This window comes from Carcharhinus amblyrhynchos, chromosome 23 (genome assembly GCF_965287045.1).
Source record: "Carcharhinus amblyrhynchos chromosome 23, sCarAmb.v2.hapA, whole genome shotgun sequence".
NCBI lineage: Eukaryota > Metazoa > Chordata > Chondrichthyes > Carcharhiniformes > Carcharhinidae > Carcharhinus > Carcharhinus amblyrhynchos.
The window spans coordinates 3577592-3602930 of NC_137346.1; the positions used below are offsets into that span (position 1 = coordinate 3577592).

The following is a 25339-nucleotide window of genomic DNA, read 5'->3' on the forward strand; positions in this document are numbered from 1 at the left end:
GTGGCAAAGATTAGTGAGAAGCCAGGGGATTGGGAAGCCTTTAAAGACCAGAGGATAACCAATAAAACAATGGGGGGGGTGGGGAGATGAAATATGAGGATAAGCTAGCCAGTGATATAAGAGAAGATTACAAGAGTTTTTTGAAAATATAAATAGAGGGTGAGAGAGAGACAAGAGTGGACATTGGACACTGGAAAATGATGCTGGAAGAGTAGTAATGGGGAGCAAAGAAATGCCGGAGGAACTGAATGAGTACTTTGTGTCAGTCTTCATGTTGGAAGACACAGTAATATTAGGAGAGTAACCAAAATTCAAGAGAGTCAGGGTGCAGGGGTGTATGCGGTGGCCATTACTAAAGAGAAAGTGCTTTGGAAATTGAAAGGTCTGAAGGTGGATAAATCACCTGGGCCAAATGGACTACACCCCAGAGTTTTGAAGGAGATAACTGAAGAGAAAGTGGAGGCATTAGTGGTGATTTTTCATGAATCACTGGGGTCAGGGAGGGTCCCAGAGGACTGGAAAATCACAAACCCCTGTTTAAGAAGGGAGGGAGACAGAAGATGGGAAACGACAGGCTGGTTGGCCTGATCCCAGTCGATAGTAAGATTTTAGAGTCATTATTAAGGATGAGATTTCGGAATACTTGGAAGTGCGTGGTAAGACAGGGCAAAGTCAGCATGGTTTCTTCAAGTGGGGGGAGAGGGTCATGCCTGACACTGTTAAAATTATTTGAGGTAACGAGCAGGTTAGCAAAGGAGAACTGGTGGATGTTAAGAGTCATAGGCATTTACAGCATGGAAACAGGCCCTTCAGCCCAACTTGTCTGTGATGCCTTTTGTTTTAATCCTTAAGCCCAATCCCAATTGTTCACATTTGGCCCATAGCCCTCTTTACCTATCTTACTCATGTTACAATCTAAATGCTTTTCAAAAGACAAAAATATACCTGCTTCTACTACTACCTCTGGCAGCTTGTTACAGACACTCACCACCCTCTGAAAAAAATTGCCCCGCTGGACACTTTTGTATCTCTCCCCTCTCACCTTAAACCTATGCCCTCTAGTTTTAGACTCCCCTACCTTTGGGAAAAGATATTGACTATCTGGCTGATCTATGCCCCTCATTATTTTATAGACCTCTATGAGATCACCCCTCAGCTTTCTATGCTCCAGAGAAAAAAGTCCCAGTCTATCCAGCCTCTCCTTATAATTCAAACCATCAAGTCCTGGTAGCATCCTAATAAATCTCTTCTGTACTCTTTCTAGTTTAATAATATCCTTTCTATAATAGGGTAACCAGGCCCATCCTTTCCACCATAACTTCACACATTTGTCTTGGCTTATCTCCCTAACCTGAACAACTTTGAACTCTAAGGGGCAATTTAGCATGGCCAACCCACCAAACCTGCAGCCTACAGAGTAATGATGACACAGAAGAAAGCCATTCAGCCTACTGAACCCATGCCAGCTCTCTATAGAGTAATCCTATTGGTCCCATTCCTCTGCTGTCTTCCTGCAGCTCTGCATGTTTATTTCTTTCAAGTGGCCAAAAATTTCCTTTTGAAATCATCCATATTTACAGTTCTATCACCCTCATAGTCAAAGTTCTAGTTCATAACCATTTGCTGTGTAAAAAAAAATGTGCCCATAAAATTAGCCCAAAACCTTAAATCTGTGTCCCTTACTCTTGTACCATCAGCCAATGGAAACAGCTTTCCTTTGTCTCCCTTACCTAAGCCTATCTTTTACACCTCTATCAAATCTCCCCTCCATCTCCTCTGCTCCAAAAAGAACACCAGCTTCTTCAACCTAATGTTGTAGCTAAATTCCCTTAGCATTGGAACCATTCTGGTAAGCCCTCTCAAGAACCATAAGCTATGGTGACCAGAACTGGACGCAGTATTCTAGCTGTGGCCTAACCACAGCTTTATAAAATTTTAGCATAACTTTTCTACTTTTGTACTCAATATCTTTATGAAGATTTCATATGCTTCGCCAACCACCCTGTGAATGTGTACGGTCACCTTCAAAGATCATTGAACATGATCTTCAGACCCCTCTCACCCTGTGCTCTTTTAAGTATAATACCGTTTAGTCTATATTGCCCCTCCCTATTCCTTTGGCCAATGTACATCATCCTCACCATTCATTGTACCTGGATTTCCAGAAAGCCTTTGACATGGTGCCACACAGGAGGCTGCTGAGTAAGAGCCCATGGTATTAGAGCAAAGTACTGGCATGGATAGAAGACTGGCTGACTGGCAAAAGGCAGAGAGTAAGGATAAAAGAGTCCTTTTCGGGATGGCAGCCAATGAATAGTGGAGTTCTGCACGGTCAGTGTCGGGACCCCAACTTATCACTTTATACGTCAATGATCTAGATGAAGGAACTGAGGAGGGCATTGTGGGTAGATTTGCAGATGACATAAAGATAGGTGGAGGGATGGGTAGTATTGCGGAGGTGGGGAGGCTGCAGAAGGACTTGGACAGGTTAGGAGAGTGGTGAAGAAATGGCAGATGGCATACAATGTGGAAAAAGTGTGAGGCTATGCACTTTGGCAAGAAGAATAGAGGCATATAGTATTTTCAAAATTCAGGAATCAGAAGTGCAAGGGGATTTGGGAGTCCTAGTTCAGGATTCTTTTAAGGTTAACTTGCAGGTTGAGTTGGTAGGAAAGCAAATGCAACATTAGAATTCATTTTCAGAGGACTATAATAAAAAAGCAGGGATGTAAAAGGCTCTGGTCAGACCACATTTGGAATATTGTGAGCAATTTTGGGCTCCTTACCTAAGGAAGGATGTGCTGGCCTTGGAGAAGGTCCACAAGTGGTTCACGAGAGTGATCCTGGGAATGAAGAGCTTGATATATGAGGAGCGTTTGAGGACTCCTGGTCTGCACACAATGGAGTTCAGAAGGATGAGGGGGTGGGATCTCATTGAAACTTACAGAATACTGAAAGGTCTAAATAGAGTGGAGGTCGGGAAGATATTTCCATTACTAGGAGAGACTAGGATCTGGGGGCACAGCCTCAGAGTAAAGGGACAACCCTTTGGAATCGAGATGAGGAGGAATTTCTTCAGCCAGAGAGTGGTGAATCTGTAGAGCTCTTTGCTGCGGAACACTGTAGAGCCCAGGTCATTGAGTGTACTTAAGACAGAGATAGATAGGTTTTTGACTGGTAAGGGGATCAAAAGTTATGGGGAACAGGTGGGAGAATGGGGTTGAGAAACTTGTCAATCACGATCCAATGGCAGAGCAGAGTCAATGGGCTGAATGGCTTAATTCTGCCCCTATATCTTATGGAATAAGGAAATTGAGCAAGTTGACTGATTTGGAGCCTGCTCTTGAATTGTTGAAATTAACTGAACATTATCTATAGGATTGTCGACAGGAGCTGTCGCCAATGAGAAGAAAAATATACAGTAAGAAATCTCACAACACCAGGTTAAGGTTTAACAGGTTAATCTGGAATCACAAGCTTTCAGAGTGCTGCTTCTTCATGAGGTGGAGCAGCACTGGAAGCTCGTGCTACCAAATAAACCTGTTGGACTTTATCCTGGTGTTCTGAGAGTTCTTACTGTGTTTACCCCAGTCCAACGCCGGCATCTCCACATCAAGGAAAAATGTAGATCAGTCAGCAATCATTTCTGATCTCAAGATGGCGATTGAGGAGCAGAAGCATTGTACTAACAGACAAAAGAAAGTCATAGAAACCCTAAGTAATAATTCCATGGAGGCAAAAGTCCCTTCACCAAGTTACTTTATTTACACCATACATCTGTACACAGCCAGCTCTCCAGTTGCTTCCTGCTGAATGCAGGCTGGGAGTCTGACACACCTGCTTTAAATAGGGAGCATGAGGCTCCCTGGTTTAACCATCAATTAGGATTCATCAGGTAGTTCGAGCAAGCCAACCTCATTAGCCTGGCTGAAGTCATCACACCCTACGGTGCAGAAAGAGGCCATTTGGCCCATCAAGTCTGTACTGACAACAATCCCACCTAAGCCCTTTCCCTGTAACCCCACTTACGTACCCCACTAATCCCTCTAACCTATGCATCCTAGGTCACTGAGGAAGAATTTAGCATGGCCAATGCACCAAACCCACATATCTTTGGACTGTGGGAGGAAACTGGAGCACCTGGACGTGGGGAGAATGTGCAGACTCCTCACAGACAGTGATCCAAGCCGGGAATCGAACCAGGGTTCCTGGCGCCATGAGGCAGCAGTGCTAACCACTGTGCCACCATGCCAAAAAGGACAACGATCTGAAGAGTAGTGAGACAAAAAGGGATGTTAAGGCTGATACAGAATTTAAAGAGAGCAAGTTAAATAGACAAAGCAGACCTGAGCAAGGCAGGAAATGAGGGAAGATTGATGACTGAAACTGCATTTATTTCAATGCAAGAGGTCTGACATGTAAGGCAGATGAATTCAGGGCATAGTTGGGTACATGAGACTGGGATATCATGGCTATTACAGAAACAAGGCAGAGGAAGAGGCAGGATTGGCAACTCCGTGTTCTAGGGTACAGATGCTATGGAAAGGATAGAAAGGTGGGTTGTATTTTTAAGAACATAAGAACATAAGAAATAGGAGCAGGAGTAGGCCATGTGGCCCTTCGAGCCTGCCCCGCCATTCAATAAGATCATGGCTGATCTGTCGTGGCTCAGTTCCACTTTCCCGCCCTCTCCCCATAACCCTTAATCCCCTCTCTTATCAAAAACCCATCAACCCGCTTCTTAAAAATATTTAGCGAGGCAGCCTCCACCACTTCAACGGGCAGAGAATTCCAGATATTCACCACCCTTTGAGTGAAGAAGTTCCTCCTCAACTCCGTTCTAAACCGCCCCCCCTTTATCTTGAGGCTGTGCCCCCTAGTCCTACTGTCTTTTTTGAGCGGGAAGAGTCTCTCCACCTCTATCCTATCCATCCCATTCATCATCTTATACGTCTCAATGAGATCTCCCCTCATTCTTCTAAACTCTAACGAGTACAAGCCTAGTTTATTCAGCCTCTCCTCATAGCTCAACCCCCTCAACTCCGGTATCAGCCTAGTAAACCTCCTCTGCACTCCCTCCAAGGCCAAAATATCCTTGCGCAGGTGCGGCGCCCAAAACTGCACACAGTACTCCAGCTGCGGCCTCACCAATGCCCTATACAGCTGCAGCAAGACCTCCCTACTTTTATATTCAATCCCCCTCGCTATGAAAGCCAGCATCCCATTCGCCTAATTTTTGATTAGGGAAAAGATCACGGCACTACTTAGAGAAGATATTCCTGAGGGATCATCCAGAAAGGCTATATAGGTAGAACTGAGAAATAAAAAGGGAGTGACCACTTTGATGGATTGTACTATAGGCCCCCCAAATAGCGAGAAATTGAAGAGCAAATACGTAGGGAGATTGCAAATAGCTGCAAGAGTAATAGGGTTGCAATCATGGAGGATTTTAACTTCCAAAACATAGACTGGGATTGCCATAGTGTTAAGGGCTTGGATAGGGAGGAATTTGTTAAATGTGTTCAGGATAAATTTCTTAATCAATATGTAGATGGCCCTACAAGAGAAGGGGCAAAACTCGACCTCCCCTTGGGAAATAAAGCAGAGCAAGTGACTGAAGTGTTGGTAGGAGAGCACTTTGGGACCAGTGGCCATAATTCCATTAATTTTAAAATAATTATGGAAAAGGATAGGTGTGGTCCACAATTTAAAGTTCTAAGTTGGGGCAAGGCCAATTTTGATGGTATTAGACAGGAACTTTCTAAAGTTGATTGGGGAAAACTGTTCTCAGGTAAAGGAACATCTGGCAAATGGGAGGCTTTCAAAAGTGAGATAATGAGAGTTCAGGGCCAGCATGTTCCTGTTAGTGTGAAGGATAAGGCTGGCAGGAGGAGGGAACTGTAGATGACTAGAAATATTGAAGTTCTGATTAATGAAAAAAGGAAGCATTTGTCAGGTAAAGGCAGCTCGAGTCAAGTGAATCTCTTGCAGAGTATAGAGGGTGCAGGAATGCACTAAAAGGAAACTCAGGAGGGCACAAAAGGGGACATGAAAAAGCTTTGGCAGTGAAGTTAAAGGAGAACCTAAAGAGATTCTACAAATATATTAAGGGCAAAAGAATAACTACGGAGAGAATAAGGTCCCTTAAAGATCAGCGAGGTTGCCTGTGTGTGGAACCACAGAAGACGTGTGAGATCCTAAACGAATATTTCTCATCAGTATTTACTGTGGAGAAAGACATGGAAGCTAGGGAACTTGGAGAAGTAAATAGTGATGTCTTGAAAAGCATCCACATTACAGAAGAGGTGGTGCTGCAAGTCTTAAAACACAAACGTAGATAAACCCTGGGACCTGATCAAGTGTATCCCAGATCATTGAGGGAAGCTAGGGAAGAAATTGCGGGGCCCCTAGCAGAGATGTTTGTATCATCGACAACCACAGGTGAGGTGCCAGAAGACTGGAGGGTGGCAAATGTTGTGCTGTTATTTTAAAAAAGCAGCAGGACAAAGACAGGGAATTACAGACCGGTGAGCCAAATGTTAGATGGGTGAATTGTTGGACAGGAATCTGAGACAGGATCTACACGCATTTGGAAAGGCAAGAACTGATTAGGGTGAATCAGCGTGGCTTTGTGCGTGGCAAATCACGTCTTACAAATTTGATAAGGTTTTTTTGAAGGGATGACCAAGAAAATAAACGAGGGCAGTGCGGTAGACATTGTCCTTCGACATAGTTTGGTCAGTAAGGTTAGATCACATTGACCCTGGGAGAACTAGCCAATTGGATACAAAATTGGTTTGATGACAGAAGACAGGGGATGGTGGCAGAGGGTTGTTTTTCAAACTGAAGCCCTGTGACTAATGGTGTGCCTCAGGGATCAGCGCTGGGTCCACTGTTGTTTGTCATTTTATAAACAATTTGAATGAGAGTGTAGGAGTATGGTTATTAAGTTTGCAGATGACACCAAAATTGTGGGTGTAGTGAACAGTGAAGAAGTTTCTGTAAAACTGCAACAGGATCTTGATCAACTGGGCCAGTGGGCCAAGGAATGGCAGATGAAGTTTAATTAAGATAAATATGAGGTGTTGTATTTTGGTAAGAAAAACCATGGCAGGCCTTACACAGATAATGGCAGGGGCCTGGGGAGTGTTGTCAAATGGAGACTGAGGGGTGCAGGTAAATAGTTTGTTGAAAGTAGCGACACAGATAGAAAGGGTGGTGAAGAAGGCATTTGGCACACTTGTCTTCATCAGTCAGAGTATTTAATCCAGAAGTTGGGACATTATGTCACAACTTACAAGATATTGGTAAGGCCACATTTGGAGTATGCGTACAATTCTGGCCATCCTGCTATAGGAAGGATGTTATTAAACTGGAAAAGGTGTAAAAAAAGGATTTACAAGGACATTACCGGGACTGGAAAGTTTGAAGTATAAGGAGAGGCTGCATAGACTGGGTCTTTTTTCCCCTGAGTGTAGCAGGATGAGAGGAGATCTTTATAGAGATTTATAAAACCATGAGGGACATAGATCAGGTGACTGGTCAAGGTTTTTTCCCCAGGGTAGAGGAATCCAAAACTAAAATGGCATAGGTTTAAAGTGAGAAGGGAAAGATGTAAAAGGAACCTGAGGGGCAACTATTTCACACAGATGGTGGTGTGTGTGCGTGTGTGTGTGTGTGGAATGAGCTGCTAGAGGAGATGATGAAAGTGGGTACAATGAGAACATTTAAAAGACATTTGGATAGGTACATGGATAGGAAAGGTTTAGAGGGAATATAGGCCAAACACAGGCAAATGGGACTAGCTCAGCTTTAGAAACTTGGTTGGCATGGAGGAGTTGGGTCTAAGGGCCTGTTTCGATGCTGTATATCTTTATCACTCTAGTTAACAAGGAAGGGGACAGGGATAAAGTGACCATTCAGGATGGCACTGAACACATGAAATTGAGAACGGGTGCAAATGGCCATCTTTGACAAGGTCTGTGAGCACCTCAACCTTCTGCAAAAAAATCATTTGACATTTAGGAACTCTGAAAGTCAAAACAACTAGTTGGACTCAGTGAAAGAAATTTAAACAAGGCAAATCCAAAGTGGTTTGTGCCAGTTTGCAAACAATGCAAACTTTTACCTTCTGGACCCTGCCCAACTCACTTGAGGACATCACCAGAATTGATTTACAATCATCAAACGGAACCATTCTCGGTCTCAGAATCAAAGCTGGATCGAAAATAGAATGAAGCCTCTGAAAAGAAAAGAAGCAGCTGAATGACAGCAGCCATGTTGGGAATTTGAATTATAGAGTACTAATAGTGTGAAACCTAGAGGTTTCAAAAAATGAAGCTATCTTTTCATATTGTTTGTTCAATATTTTTAAGGGGGGAGATGATACTATTTTTATATATTTTATATGTAAGTTAAGTTTACTTTATGAGGCAGTGTTTTGTTACAAGACTTGATTTGTCTGGAAAACCATGCCGCTCAAGTGCTGAGATTGCAGAATAATAACTGATTTTAGCCAGGAATGTGTTACTTTTAGAGTTAATTGACATTTTGTTTATTTAGGTTTTCCCAGGATTTTAAATTAGATATGCAGAGTCATATGAGCTTTGATTAGGTTGATTGACAGGGACAGAGGCCTGTGATTAATGGGAAGAGCTAAGCTTGCAGAAAAGGCCAATTTTACTTTCATTTTAAAATACAAACAGCTGCTGCCTGGACCTCCACAGGTGCCTCTGTCTCTCTAACTAATTATAAAGAGGGGTTTAAGTCCATAAGTGAAATGTTGCTTGATTGGAACTAATTGTGATAGTTTAGCAATTAAGAATTATACCTTGTCATGATTAAGTATTGTCCAATTGTTAAGCTAATTCATTTGTTATAGTTAGAACATAAGAACATAAGAAATAGGAGCAGGAGTAGGCCATCTAGCCCTTCGAGCCTGCCCCGCCATTCAATAAGATCATGGCTGATCTGTCGTGGCTCAGTTCCACATTCCCACCCTCTCCCCATAACCCTTAATCCCCTCTCTTATCAAAAATACATCAACCCGCATCTTAAAAATATTTAGCGAGGTAGCCTCCACCACTTCAACGGGCAGAGAATTCCAGAGATTCACCACCCTTTGAGTGAAGAAGTTCCTCCTCAACTCCATTCTAAACCGCCCCCCCTTTATCTTGAGGCTGTGCCCCCTAGTCCTACTGTCCTTTCTGAGCGGGAAGAGTCTCTCCACCTCTATCCTATCCATCCCATTCATCATCTTATACGTCTCAATGAGATCTCCCCTCATTCTTCTAAACTCTAACGAGTACAAGTCTAGTTTATTCAGCCTCTCCTCATAGCTCAACCCCCTCAACTCTGGCATCAGCCTAGTAAACCTCCTCTGCACTCCCTGCAAGGCCAAAATATCCTTGCGCAGGTGCGGCACCCAAAACTGCACACAGTACTCCAGCTGCGGCCTCACCAATGCCCTATACAGCTGCAGCAAGACCTCCCTACTTTTATATTCAATCCCCCTCGCTATGAAGGCCAGCATCCCATTCGCCTTCCTGACCACTTGCTGCACCTGCAAGCTGGGTTTTTGCGACTCATGCACAAGGACCCCGAGGTCCCTCTGCACCGTTGCCTGCTGCAGTTTTTCGCCACATAAGTAATAATCCTTCCTACCATTATTCCTACCAAAGTGGACCACCTCGCACTTGCCAACATTAAATTCCATTTGCCAGTTCCTGGCCCATTCGCCCAGCCTATCTAGATCCTTCTGCAGACTCTCCGCACAATTTGCCGTTCCACCAATCTTGGTGTCAGCAGCAAATTTCGACACCCTACACTCGGTTCCCTCCTCCAGATCATCTATATAAATGGTAAATAGCTGAGGCCCCAGCACCGACCCCTGGGGCACTCCACTAGTCACCAACCGCCAATCCGAATAGCACCCATTGACCCCCACTCTCTGCCTCCTATTTGACAACCAATCCTCTATCCACGTTAACACCCTACCCCCAACTCCCTGTCCCCTGACCTTCTGCAATAACCTCTTGTGAGGTACCTTGTCAAACGCCCTTAAACTGTGTTGTTAAATAACATTTGTTTTGATAAAGGCTCCCTCTGATTTGTCAGTAAAATCGCACTGAGAGTGAAACATCCTATCCTCACATGAATGTCACAATGGAAAATGGGATCTAGTCTGATTTCATTAATATATCTTCGGGATTCTGATTTGGCATTTGAACACAATAGGAAAATATCTTCCAAACCCTAAAGTCCCTCGCATTTCCTAGAAACTCATTGAGTCCTTTTATCTGGACATGAATCCATAGAAACTCCTCCTCTTGAACTAACCCTTCAAAGATCGTCCCTCTGGACATTGTCTCTGCTGAAATTCAGCTGAGGCAGTTGTGGAGAACAGCCCTGACTATATAGTGGGTGATGTATTATCCCATATCCTGGGCTATAAGCCATAACCTCCCTCAGATTGGAGGGAGCATTGCTTCAAGCCTTCCCAAAGCTGATGCTCAATTCTCCTTCTCACTGACCCACCCACTGCTCCGCCACTCTCCTGCCCTCTCCCTCCACATCCCCCCCTCAACTGCCTGACAGACTGTGAATAACCTACATTTATAAAGGCTGACATTGTTCTGGGATGTCTTGCAGAGGGAGCTAGTCAAATTCAATGCAATAATGTTCGCTATGAGATTGATGACATTCATACCAATAGTGAACAAAGGCTAGATGGAGTCTTACAAAGCTGGCTTGACACCCACAAGGAGGAGTGCTCTCAGTGCGATGCGTTTGTGGAGATTCCAATGCTCAATAGCTATGGCTACCATCAACCCTCCAAGAAATAGGACATTCGTATCCTTCAGGTACTGCCTACAGACCTGAAACAGAAATCAAAATAGGTACAAAATCACAGTGAGGCCATGAGGTTGTGCATTACCCATCCTGAGGCATGAACCACCCGAGATTACAAAAAACTAGACTGCGACAGCTTACGGCCAGAGATCACCATGGCCATTCACACTGGGGTCAGTGGGTTACGGTCAGTAATCTCCATTCACACTGGGGTCAGTGGGTTACGGTCAGTAATCTCCATTCACACTGGGGTCAGTGGGTTACAGTCAGTAATCTCCATTCACACTGGGGTCAGTGGGTTACAGTCAGTAATCTCCATTCACACTGGGGTCAGTGGGTTATGTTCAGAGTTAGAGATGATTTCAGAGACTCCAAGGAACACAATGACATTAACCTAGACCCCAACTATTTTTGATTTTGCACAGTAAGAAATCTCAACACCGATTAAAGTCCAACAGATTTATTTGGTAGCATGAGCTTTTGAATCATTCTGTAACCCCAGGGGACAACCCAAAAAACAAACAAAAATTCATTAGTGCAGGTTACAACAAACCCCTTTATTTAGGATCAATTCTTCTCCATTCTCAGCACGTGGGCTGCCTTGAGCAGACAAATTGGCACCATGATCAGAGCTGAAGTTTAAAACATTCCTTTCACAAGAAACAGAATAGTAAGTAGTCTCACAACACCAGGTAGCACAAGCTTCATCAGGTGATTTTGATTTTGGTGTTAGTACGCGGATAAGATGTATTATTCAGATGTGATTTGATTGAACCTTTCGCAAGCTTTTATTAAAACAGACTTTATTTAACAATGCAATTTAACAATAACAAAAAGAATTTGCACAACCTTTACCAATTGAAATACTTAAACATAACAAGAAATAATTCTTGACTGCTAACCTGTCTCTATTAGTTCCAATTTAAGCAATATCTCATTAATGTGAACCCCTCTTCAAAATCAGTTCGCAAACAACAGGCTTATGTGTTGGTACGCAGGCTGCTAGTCCTCAAACCTCCAGAACACCTCTGGAGAGAAATACCTATTTTCTGCAGGCCCCAACTATGGTCTTTAGAGAGAGAGGAAGAGAGGGGCTGCTGTTCCTTGCAATTCCAAACAGAAAACTGCCTGCTTTTTCCCTTGTAAGATTAGCTCCTCCCATTAGCACATGAGCTCTCTTTTGAATCATTCTAGTTAAACCCTAGTCAGTAACCCCAGGGTATAACCCAAAAAACAAACAAAAATTCATTAGCGCAGGTTACAACAAACCCCTTTATTTAGGATCAATTATTCTTCTCCATTCTCAGCACATGGGCTGCCTTGAGCAGACAAATTGGCACCATGATCAGAGCTGAAGTTTAAAACATTCCTTTCACAAGAAACAGAATAGTAAGTAGTCTCACAACACCAGGTTAAAATCCAACAGGTTTATTTGGTAGGATGAGCTTTCTGAGCACTGCTCCTTCATCAGGTGTTCACTGACCTGATGAAGGGGCAGGGCTCCGAAAGCTTGTGCTACCAAATAAACCTACTGGACTTTGACCTGGTGTTGTGAGACTACTTACTGTGCCTACCACAGTCCAATGCCAGCAAATCCACATCAAGAAACAGAATATAAATACATTCCTTAAAAAGCACAATATCATATCAGAGATCTCCATTCACACTGGGGTCAATGGGTTATGGCCATTGACTCCATTCTCAGAGGGATCAGTGGGCTCTGTGCCTCTAGCCAGTTAATGGTACTGGAACATTAGCAGGTTAGCTCAGTATTAATCCAATAACCCCTATCACGACATGGGATTGACCAGGTTAGCTCAATGAACTGATATCTTTCCCAGATTGTACACAAGATGGTTGGCAACCAATGAACAGGGTTTCTCTGGGGTACTGTTCACTGTTGACAACCTGCTTATTGGTTGTCAACCATCTTTTGCACAATTTGGGAAAGTAACAACTCATTGAGCTAACCTGGCCAATCCCATGTTGTGTTAGGGGTTAGCGGATTAACACTGAGCTAACCTGGCCAATCCCATGTTGTGTTAGGGGTTAGCGGATTAACACCGAGCTAACCTGGCCAATCCCATGTTGTGTTAGGGGTTAGCGGATTAACACCGAGCTAACCTGGCCAATCCCATGTTGTGTTAGGGGTTAGCGGATTAACACCAAGCTAACCTGGTTTATCTCATTGTGTGGATTAATACTGAGCTAACCTGGTCAATCTCATGTTGTGTTACGGGTTAGTGGATTAACTCTGAGCTAACCTGTCTGTCTGTCTCTGGGAACGAAACTAACCAAATACCAGCCAGAAGAATCGTTTTATTCTCGATGTTCAAGGGAAGGATGAAGATTAGAGAGATGACTCTTTGTTACAATCTTATTTCTCTTTAAAGTTTTCTGCTCAGTTTGAGGGAGATGGATTTCAGGGGGAAACAGTCTGAACACTGAAACTTACGTCTTGCGCTGACATGATTCCAAACATTGGGAAGAGTAACATGGGAAGAAGGGAAGTGACAGCGAGGGGGATGACTTCAGTGCACCAATAAACAGCCATGAGCAGGACAATAAATCCACAATAAGATGCCTGTTGGAGAGGGAGAGACAAATCAGATCAATAGCAATCTCCTGGCAGTGACAACAACAACTGACACTCAGCTAGCACCTTCCCTGTTCAAAGTGCGGCACAGGAGAGATACCAAACCAAATCTGACATTGAGTCAGGGAGTGGAACTTACTGAGGTTGGAATAGCGATGGGTAGCGGCACGAAGACCACGGGGAGACACAACAGCAAAGGGTACCTGCAGCTGCAAACTTTTCTGAGAAGGGGCAGCATTGTAGATGGTCAGAGTGGCCGGAGCCGCTCCTTCCTCTGCTGTCCACTGCACTGGCTCCAAGGTGCCAGCAAATTATGTTATGTTTTCTGGTTTAACTCATTAACTAGCTTTAACCCAGTCTGGTTATTATTAACCAGCAGCTCCCGCCGTCACAGTGGCCTGATCCAAGCGTAACAATGTCCGGGAGGGGTGTGGGGGGAGGTGGTGGTGTCCGGAGACTGGAAAGGCAGGCCCGGCTTTTACCCCCCCACACACACCCCCAACATACACCCCCCCCCCCCCAACACACACACACCCCCCCCAACACACACACCCACACCCTCCAATCCCCAGACAAACACACACACGGACCCCCCTCACACGCACACACACAAACCCCCCCTCCAACCCCCTTGCATACACATGCACAGACAACTCCCCCTCCACCCCCTCCCCACACACACACAGACCCTTCCTCCCTCCCCCCCTACACACACATAGACCCCTCCTCCACCCCCCCCACATATACACATAGACACATGTAGGAGGGAGGCTGCTTGGTGAGGGGCTGGGGGAGGAGGGGGAGTTGTTACCATCTGAGGTGAGGGGTGGGTGCTCCTTGGGTAAAAGAGCACCCAATTCTGGAGTGACCCCCCCCTCCCCCTGCCCCATTGACTCCTCAGTGAGGCCACTGTCAGGGTTTCCTGGGAGGAGGGGGGAGCTCTTCCCACGTGTCACATGACCCACCCCCACCTCTAGTCAAACACCAGTCATGCCAGAAGGAGACCTTCCGTTGGCCCCTTACGGCTCCAACTGGTGTCTGGTTGGGAGGGCTGCTAGGTCACTAGAAAAATGCCAACCCACAGCACATCCTGGTCCCTTGCCCACCCCCATGTGCCCCTTGCCAACTTTTCAGCCTCGCTGTGTCCCGGTGCTTCTCAGCCGCTCCCTGAAGGCTGAAAAAATCTCAGCCACCAGGTGACACTGGGAAGCTTTATGTTGTCTCCACAGTTCACACCAGTGAGATGGGGTCTGGGCCACAATATAATGACTCTGTCTCTACTACCCACACACAGGCAGCAACCCTCCATTGACAGCACCTTCCAAACCCAGGACCTCTGCCACCGAGATGCACAATGGCAGCAGATCCATGTGAACACAGGTGGCAGTGTAGCACTGCCAGGAATCCTTGGGTTCAATCCTCAGTTGGGTCGCTGTCTCTGTGGAGGTTGCATGTTCTCCTGTGTCTGCGTGCTTTTCCTCCGGGTGCTCCGGTTTCCTCCAGTCTTTCCTCAGTCCAAAGATGTGTAGGCCAAGGGGATTGACCATGTTAAATGCATGGAGTTACTGGGATAGAGCAGGGGAGGGCCTGAGTGGGATGCTGCTTCTGGGAATCGGTGAAGACCCGATGGGCTGGATGGCCTCTGCACTGTAGGAGTTCTATGGTTTTACAAACACTACCACCTGGAGGTTTCCTCCAAGTCACACATCATCCTGACTTGGAAATATATCACTGTTCCTTCACTGTTATGAGATCAAAATCCTGGAACTCTGTCCCTAACAGCACTGTGGATGTACCTACACCACATGGATTGCAGCAGCTCAAGAAGACAGCTTGATGTGATTTGATTGATTATTGTCACATTTATTAACATACAGTGAAAAGTATTGTTTCTTGTGTGCAATACAGACAGAACCTACCGTTCATAGAGAAGGAAAGGAGAGAGTGCAAAATGTAGTGTTACAGTCATAGCTAGGGTGTAGAGAAAGATCACCAGCACCTTCTGAAGGGGGATTTAGGGTGAATGCCGACCTAGCCAGTGATGCTGACGTGCATTAACATTTTTAAAAATTCCATTTGACATCCGTGAAATGAACTTGTGTCCAATTGTTTGCTCGAATATCCTGTTTAACCTTTACTTGGACAGTTGGTTTAGTAATAGGTCATTAAATTCACCTTATCAGGATTTAGAAATGTCTTGTGCCAGAAGGTGTGCTGGAGCCATGTCCTTGACCGAGATTAGAGGCCCGCACTGCCCCATGTCAGCAAGACAGCCTGTGGAAGGACTTTTCTCAGAGAGAGAGAGGAGGAGATGGAGTTACTTCTATAACATTCAAGTAACCTCTTATGATTTTATAAGAACAAAGAAAATTACAGCACAGGAACAGGCCCTTTGTCCCTCCAAGCCTGCACTGACCATGCCGCCCGACTGAACTAAAACCCCCTACCCTTCCAGGGACCATATCCCTCTATTCCCATCCTATTCATGAATTTGTCAAGATCCCCCTTAAAAGTCACTGCTGTATCAGCTTCCACTATCTCTCCTGGCAACGAGTTCCAGGCACCCACCACCCTTTTGTAAAAAATCTGCCTCATACATCTCCTTTAAACCTTGCCCCTTGCACTTTAAACCTGTGTCCCCTAGTAATTGACTCTTCCACCCTGGGAAAAAGCTGCTGACTATCCACTCTGTCCATGCCCCTCATAATCTTGTAGACTTCTATCGGGTCGCCCCTCAACCTCCATCATTCCAGTGAGAACAAATCAAGTTTCTCCAACCTCTCCTCAAAGCTAATGCCCTCCGTACCAGGCAACATCCTGGGAATCTTTTCTGTACCCTCTCCAAAACTTCCACATCCTTCTGTTAGTGTGGCGACCAGAATTGAACGCTGTATTCCAAATGCAGTCTAATTAAGGTTCTATAAAGCTGCAACATGACTTACCAATTTTTAAACTCAATGCCCCGACCAATGAAAGCAAGCATGCTGTATGCCTTCTTGACTACTTTCTCCACCTGCATTGCCACTTTCAGTGACCTGTGTACCTGTACACCCAGATCCCTCTGCCTATCAATACTCTTAATGGTTCTGCCATTTACTGTATATTTCCTATCTGTATTAGACCTTCCAAAACACATTACCTCACATTAGTCCAGATTAGACTCCATCTGCCATTTCTCCGCCCAAGTCTCCAACTGATCTATATCCTGCTGTATCCACATAGCTATCTGCAAATCCACCAACCTTTATGTCATCCACAAACTTACTAATCAAACCAGTCACATTTTCTTCCAATCATTTATATATATTACAAATAGCCAAGTTCCATCATTGATCCCTGAGGAACCCCACTTGTTAGATAGCCATTTCTTTATTTACATCTCCCACTTTGAGAAGGAAATACTGATTTCTAACACTCAGCCCCTGACTAATCTAGCTGATGTTGACAGGTTCTTTGCAGGGGGACCTTGCACAAGGTTTGTTTCTCTGGGGTCACTGACCTGATTTTTGGTGATTAAAGAGATTGCGGAAGTGCAGATTCTTGAGCGGTTTGAGCACAGGGACTCCTGCTTTGGAGGGGCTCTGATACAAGTAAATCCTTCCATTCCTGCCTCTTTCTTTAGGATCTAAGTGTAGAATTGGCTTTCCTCGTTGTTGAGAGCCCAACATCTCTGTGAGAAGCTTCTTACTACCCCACCCAGTTAGTCAGTGTGAGCCAGAGAGTGAGAGAGAGACAGCCCCCTTTCCTGCTGGCTTTAGGGAGGCGGTCTTATTTGTTGCATCGTAGTTCACTATAAAGCATTTCTTTAGATTCATAGAATCCTGTAGTGCAGAAGGAGGCCATTCAGCCCATCAAACCTGCACCAACAACAATCCCGCCCAGGGTTTACAGGGATGGGGCCTATGTTTTTACCCCACTAGCCCCTTTGACACTAAGGAGCAACTTAGCATGGCCCATCCACCTAACCTACACATCTTTGGACTGGAAACCGGAGCACCCAGAGGAAATATTGCTATTCGGATTGGCGGTTGGTGACTAGTGGAGTGCCCCAGGGATTGGTGCTGGGGCCTCAGCTATTTACCATTTATATAGATGATCTGGAGGAGGGGGCTGAGTGTAGGGTGACAAAATTTGCTGATGACACGAAGATAAGTGGAAAAGCAAATTGTGCGGAGGGAGTGGAAAGTCTGCAGAGGGATCTAGATAGGCTAAGCGAGTGGGTGAGGACCTGGCAGATGGAGTACAATGTTAGCAAGTGTGAGGTTATCCACTTTGGCAAGAATAATAGTAGGAGGGACTACTATTTAAAGGGCGAAAAGCTGCAGCATGCTGCGGTGCAGAGGGACCTGGGGGTCCTTGTGCATGAGTCACAAAAACCCAGTCTGCAGGTGCAGCAGGTGATCAGGAAGGCAAATGGGACGCTGGCCTTCATAGCGAGGGGGATTGAATATAAAAGTAGGGAGGTCTTGCTGCAAGCGTACAGGGCACTGGTGAGGCCGCAGCTGGAGTACTGTGTGCAGTTTTGGTGGCCGCACTTGCGCAAGAATATTTTGGCCTTGGAGGGAGTGCAGAGGTGTTTCACTAGGCTGATACCGGAGATGAGGGGATTGGACTATGAAGAGACACTAAGTAGACTGGGTCTGTACTCGTTGGAGTTTAGAAGGATGAGAGGGGATCTTATAGAGACGTATAAGATAATGAAGGGGATGGTTAGGGTAGAGGTAGAGAGATTCTTCCCGCTCAAAGGACAGAAGGACTAGAGGGCACAGCCTCAAGATAAAGGGGGGGACAGTTTAGAACAGAGTTGAGGAGGAACTTCTTCACTCAAAGGGTGGTGAATCTCTGGAATTCTCTGCCCGTTGAAGTGGTGGAGACTACCTCGCTAAATATATTTAAGACACGGGTAGATAGGTTTTGGTAGGCAAGGGGATTAAAGGTTATGGGCAGAAAGCGGGAAAGTGGAACTGATCCACTTCAGATCAGCCATGATCTTATTGAATGGTGGGGCAGGCTCAAAGGGCTAGATGGCCTACTCCTGCTCCTATTTCTTATGTTCTTAAACCCATGTAGATATGGGGAAAACATGCAGACTCTGTGCAGTCACTCAAGCTGGGAATGGAACCCGCGTCCCTGGCATTGTGAGGCAGCAGTGCTAACCACCATACTACCATGCTACTTTCGTCTTTCTGGAATGCTCCACACGACATAAGCTCTCCAGCCCCATTGATATAATAATAGTCCATTACGCAAACCAACCTCCCATCCATTTACTCTATCTATACTTCCCGTTGCCTTGGCAAAGCAGTCAGCATTCTTAAGGACCCCACGCACCCTGGACATTCTCTCCTCCACCTTCTTCCCTTGGAAAAAAGATACAAAAGTTTGAGATTAAGTACCAACCAACTCAAGAACAGCTTCTTCCCTGCTGCCATCAGACTTTTGAATGGACCTACCTTGCACTAAGTTGATCTTTCTCTACACCCTAGCTATAACTGTAACACTACATTCTGCACAGTCTCCTTTCCTTCTCTATGAACGGTATGCTCTGTCCGTATAGCCTGCAAGAAACAATACTTTTCACTATAAATACATGTTAAATAATAAATTAAATCAAATCAATGCACCCTGTGCTGGACAGGCCCATTCTGGGAGAACATCATTCTTTATAATGTCAGGCTGCTATCTCATTGGAAACCTTCCCCTGACTGGGAGCCCGAACAAGAGAGCAGACAGACAGTGTGTGCTGAGTTTTAGTGGAGATGTGCAGTGAGTGGTTGGACCAGAGGTGACCAGTTATTGGTCTTAACCACTGGATTGTGTGTCAATGTTGGCCGTGTCATCAGTTCAGTTCCTGTTGCCACCCAGATGTGTAAACAGCTGTGCCGCGCTGAGGCTGTTATCGATGCTGAATCGTGGGCCATTGTAATTCCATCCCTAAAATCTAACTCTTTCCAAATACTGAGGTGCTTTTCTGAACTTCTCAATCAGACCCCACGGGTGAAGTATGAGAATTGTCACAACCATCAACACAAACTCTTGGGCGATATTCGGGGAACTGGCTGAGTGTGGCACCGATCAGAGCTTGATCAGCATCAGTCCCGCACTCCCACTGGTTGCAAATCCTGCTCCACCCCTTGTTCAGCGGTGCTAGTTCCCAGCAGGAGTGATATGAGGTGTAAGGACACAGAGAATGGGGTGCACACACTGGAACTGCAGACAGACAGACTGTGTGGGGTGTGGGGAGCAGGATATATCCCACTACAGCGGACTGGGTGCACTCAAACAGAACCTACTCCAATATTTCACTGTGCTGCAATGCAGGAAGTTCCCAGCTGAAGGCATACAGATTTTATACCATTTTCTCCCCGGATCTGGACGTTGACGTGACGGGGAGAGTGATTCTGGGTCCAGAGTGAAGCCACATACTTGCTTTCCTGGGTGCCTTCACTTCACAAATAACTCTTCACCTGTGGGAGGACCTGCGTGTTGGGGCGATCCCAGCTCCGATTCTGTTCCACCAAAGCTGGCATCCTGTCCAATCCCAGTTTTCCATAGGTCTGACATTGTTCCCGCTATTGGTGAACCGGGAGCCAGTCAGCGGGCACAGGGCTGAGAAGGGAATGGAACTTGGTGCGAGTTCAGACTTGGAGCAGGATCTGGACAAGCTCAGGTTTACAGAGGGTGGAATGTGTGAGTCCGCCCAGGAGATGGTTGGATTGGTGATGAAACAGGAGTTCAGCTGGAATCAGTGCACTCGCTGCAAGGTTCGATCTCTGCTTGGACACAAGTCTCCCCCCCACCCTCCACCCCAAAATACATTGTTTAAGATAAAAGCAAAATACTGCAGACGCTGGAATCTGAAACCAAAGCAGAAAATGCTGGAAAATCTCAGCAGGTCTGACAGCATCTGTGGAGAGAGAATAGAGCCAACATTTCGCTTCTGAATGACCTTTCATCAGAGCTGAGAGCGAAAAGAATCAGCAGAGATTTATACTATGGGCATGATGGGGGAGTAGAATGGGACAAAGGAAATGTAAATGAGAATACAGAGGGCTGAGAAGGTGCTAAAAGTATCCATTAAATGATCAGAATGTGTGCGTGCAGAACAGGGGTATGGGCGGGTAAAGGACTGCCTGAAGAATGTGGCAGTTGCCCTGACAAGTGGCAAGAAGGAGAGTTAGAATGGAAGTGGAAAATGGAGGTGAGGAAGAAGGAAGATGAAATGGATGAACAGGATGAAACAAAATGACTGTCAGAGAGTCAGTGCAGACTCGATGGGCCAAATGGCCTCCATCTGCACTGCAGGGATTCTATGGACAGATGGTTGGGAAAAGCCAAAGGAATCACTAAATCAGGAAGGAGAGCAGCCAGCCCTTGGTCTAGCCCATGGGTAACCCCAATTGCCACTCTGCCTTGACTCTCGCTGCCCTCAGGGGTAATGAACGATGCTGCCAGTTCCTAGAAAGCAGAAGGGAATGAACACTCTGTCTGTATCCAGACAGCAGAGACAGGTTATTGAGGAGAATCTGTCCACATCAGTGAGATCGCACAGAGAACACAATCCATCCAACCCAGTCCCAGCCTGCTCAATGGCAGTGATTGGACAGAGTGAGACACCTCTCCCAATGAGTGGAGAAGAGAGTTGGACATGAGGTGAGCAAATCCCCAGAGGGGGAGAGATCGGCCAAATCCAGATCCAAACTCTCCTGTCCCCCCTCCCAGCTTCACTCAGCACCTGCCAGCTCTCCAATAACTCCAAACTGCAGCACCCAATCCCCTTCTCTGAGACACATCTCCATAACTCACAGCTCAGATAATTCCCCCATTTCCAGGCAGTGGAACCTGTTCCTCAGACCGAGCCCTCTCTCTCTCTCTGAGACACTGACTCCAATCTTTACTGGAGCGGGAATTCCCAGTGGGAGCTGGGGAAAGGGGGAATGGGAGATGGGGGCAAAGGTGAGAGAAAGTCGCTTCTTCCAGGGGGAGTTTGGGCTTAGAGAGAAAGGGCAGCAGGGGGAGAGGGGAATCAGAGAGAGAGAGAGGGCAGCAGGGGGAGAGGGGAATCAGAGAGAGAGAGAGGGCAGCAGGGGGAGAGGGGAATCAGAGAGAGAGAGAGAGAGCAGCAGGGGGAGAGAGGAATCAGAGAGAGAGAGAGAGAGCAGCAGGGGGAGAGAGGAATCAGAGAGAGAGAGAGAGAGCAGCAGGGGGAGAGAGGAATCAGAGAGAGAGAGAGAGCAGCAGGGGGAGAGAGGAATCAGAGAGAGAGAGAGAGAGCAGCAGGGGGAGAGAGGAATCAGAGAGAGAGAGAGAGCAGCAGCAGGGGGAGAGAGGAATCAGAGAGAGAGAGAGAGGGCAGCAGGGGGAGAGGGGAATCAGAGAGAGAGAGAGAGAGCAGCAGGGGGAGAGGGGAATCAGAGAGAGAGAGAGAGCAGCAGGGGGAGAGAGGAATCAGAGAGAGAGAGCAGCAGGGGGAGAGAGGAATCAGAGAGAGAGAGGGAGAGAGAGAGAGAGAGAGAGGGCAGCAGGGGGAGAGGGGAATCAGAGAGAGAGAGAGAGCAGCAGGGGGAGAGGGGAATCAGAGAGAGAGAGAGAGAGCAGCAGGGGGAGAGAGGAATCAGAGAGAGAGAGAGAGAGCAGCAGGGGGAGAGAGGAATCAGAGAGAGAGAGAGAGAGCAGCAGGGGGAGAGAGGAATCAGAGAGAGAGAGAGAGCAGCAGGGGGAGAGAGGAATCAGAGAGAGAGAGAGAGAGCAGCAGGGGGAGAGAGGAATCAGAGAGAGAGAGAGAGCAGCAGCAGGGGGAGAGAGGAATCAGAGAGAGAGAGAGAGGGCAGCAGGGGGAGAGGGGAATCAGAGAGAGAGAGAGAGAGCAGCAGGGGGAGAGGGGAATCAGAGAGAGAGAGAGAGCAGCAGGGGGAGAGAGGAATCAGAGAGAGAGAGAGCAGCAGGGGGAGAGAGGAATCAGAGAGAGAGAGAGAGAGAGAGGGCAGCAGGGGGAGAGGGGAATCAGAGAGAGAGAGAGAGAGCAGCAGGGGGAGAGGGGAATCAGAGAGAGAGAGAGAGCAGCAGGGGGAGAGAGGAATCAGAGAGAGAGAGAGCAGCAGGGGGAGAGAGGAATCAGAGAGAGAGAGAGAGCAGCAGGGGGAGAGAGGAATCAGAGAGAGAGAGAGAGCAGCAGGGGGAGAGAGGAATCAGAGAGAGAGAGAGAGGGCAGCAGGGGGAGAGGGGAATCAGAGAGAGAGAGACAGGGCAGCAGGGGGAGAGGGGAATCAGAGAGAGAGAGAGAGAGCAGCAGGGGGAGAGGGGAATCAGAGAGAGAGAGAGAGAGCAGCAGGGGGAGAGAGGAATCAGAGAGAGAGAGAGAGCAGCAGGGGGAGAGAGGAATCAGAGAGAGAGAGAGCAGCAGGGGGAGAGAGGAATCAGAGAGAGAGAGAGAGAGGGCAGCAGGGGGAGAGGGGAATCAGAGAGAGAGAGAGGGCAGCAGGGGGAGAGGGGATAAAAAGTCTACTGTGTGGCTGGGGGTAGATCATGGGGCAAAGAGAGATCGCGTGGGGAGAGATCCGGTGATCTACCAGCTGGAAGTGCGGTGAGTGTTTGACAGCTGGAGTGGGATCAGACAGAGACCCTGCTGGGAGTGAGGCAGTACCTTCCCAGCCCCTCCTGCACTCTGCAATTCACTCAAATATTCGCAGATAAACCCCCACTTTCTCCAAACTGCTCCCAAAAGCTGCGATTTCACCCCCTCCCCACACACACACCCAGACAGACACCCACACAGACACCCCCCCCACACACACAGAGACACACACACACACACACAGAGACAGACACCCACACAGACACCCCCCCCCCCACACACACACACACACACCCAGACAGACACCCACACAGACACCCCCCCCCAAACACACACAGACACACACATAGACCCCCCACACTCAGACCCAAACACACACACATACCTCCACCCCCACACACACCCAGGGACATAGACCCAGACAGACACCCACACACAGACACACTGTCAGTGCAGTTTCCAGTCTCCTCTATATAACACAGTGTCTGTCTGTATCTATTGTTGGATATTCTGGGCTGGATTTCACGGTGAAAATGGAACTTACTTTGGTCTGAACAGCAACGGGTAGAGGCAGGAAGAGCAGCAGCGGGACAGTGAGCTGCAGAAGGGTCCTGAAGTTGCGGAGTGTTGTGAGGCAGCTCAGCATTGTAGATGGTTAGGGTGGCCGGAGCCTCTCCACTTACTGACTGTCCACTCCACTGAGCATCACCCGCTCCAAGATCCCAGCACAACAACTGCCCTAAAAGCTCATCTCCCTGAGCTCTCAGTCAGCGCCTGCTTATTATTAACCTGCAACCTCCTCGGAGAATGAATTACCCGCCCCGGGAGGGTGGCCTGTCCCTTTAAGGGTGATGCCCCGCCCCCAGAGACTCTGAGCCAATCAGCAGCCAGCCTCAGCATCTGGAGGTGGGGGTGGGCTAGTAGAGGGGGGTGTTGCTTGGCTGAAGATTGGTGCCAATGCTTCAGCCTTATCTGTTCCGCTGGTGTACTGGGTTCCTCCATTATTGAGGGTGGGGATATTGTGGAGCCTCAGATGGCACAGTGCATTATCACTGCTGCCTCACAGCACCAGGGTCCCAGGTTTGATTCCCAGCTTGGGTCACTGTCTATGCAAAGTCTGCACATTCTCCCCATATCAGTGTGGGTTTCCTCTGGGTGCTCTAGTTTCCTCTCACAGTCCGAAAGACATGCTGGTTAGGTGCATTGGCCATACTAAATTCTCTCTCAGTGTATCCGAGTAGGCACCAGAGTGTGGCAACTAGAGGATTTTTCACAGTAACTTTATTGCAGTGTTAATGTAAGCCCTTACTTGTGACACTAATGAATAAACTTAAACTCCTCCTCCAGTGAGTTGTTTAATTGTCCACAACTATTTACGGCTGGATGTGGCCAGACTGCAGAGCTTTGATCGGATCCATTGGTATAGAATCGCTTGACTGTATCATTGCTGCCAAACAGTCAAAGTAATCAGGCAAGGTCAACATGGTTTTATGAAAGGAAAATCACGTTTAACCAATTTATTGGAGTTCTTTGAAGGAGTCACATGTGCTGTGGATAAAGGGGAACTGGTGGATGTACTGTACTTAGATTTCCAAAAGGAATTTGATAAGGTGCCACATTGTAAGGTTATTGTGGAAAATAAAAGCTGTTGGTGTAGGGTGTAGCACATTGGCATGGATTGAAGATTGGCTAGCTAACAGGAAACAGAGTAGGCATAAATGGGTCTTTATCTGGTTGGCAGAGTGTGACAGGTTCCACAGGGATCAGGGCTGGGACATCTACTTTTTCCAAATTCTACAAATGGTTTGGATGAAGGGTCTGAAGGGATGGTCACTAAGTTTGCTGACAACACAAAGATTGGTAGGGAAGTAAATTGTGAAGCGGACATGAGGAGGCTACAAAGGGACATGGATAGGTAAGGCAGTGGGCAAAAGTCTGGCAAATGGGGCATAATGTCAGCAAATGTCAAACAGTTTGGCAGGAAGAATAAAAAAGAGGTTTGCTATCCACGTGGTGAGAGGAGGCAGAGCTCTGAGGTGTAGAGGGACCTGGGTGTTCTAGTGCATGAATCGCAAAAGGTTAATGTACAGATATAGCAAGTAACGAGGAAAGCTAATAGGACGTTATTGTTTATTGTAAGGGGAATTGAATACAAAAGTAGGGAGGTTATTCTTCAGTTATACAGGGCATTGATGAGACCACATCCAGAGTACTGTGTATAGTATTCATCTCCTTATTTAAGAAAGGATGTAAATGTGTTAGAAACAGATCAGAAAACATTTACTCAACTAATATCAGGAATGGGTGGGTTACTGCAC

The 25339-nt window shown here is 46.7% G+C and overlaps 1 protein-coding gene across 1 annotated transcript in view; it reads right to left on the bottom strand.

Moving 5' to 3' along the window:
* LOC145357595 (Na(+)/citrate cotransporter-like) overlaps positions 1-23811 on the bottom strand; it is a 77932-nt gene extending 54121 nt beyond the window's left edge. The window contains exons 1-3 of the mRNA XM_080211073.1: positions 23566-23811; positions 13307-13435; positions 10741-10877 (exon numbers count right to left, since the gene is read on the bottom strand). Coding sequence (XP_080067199.1) covers positions 10741-10877; positions 13307-13435; positions 23566-23667 — 368 coding nt within the window. The 5' untranslated portion in view covers positions 23668-23811. The remainder of the gene's footprint in view (positions 1-10740; positions 10878-13306; positions 13436-23565) is intronic.
* Between the last annotated feature and the right edge of the window lie 1528 nt (positions 23812-25339).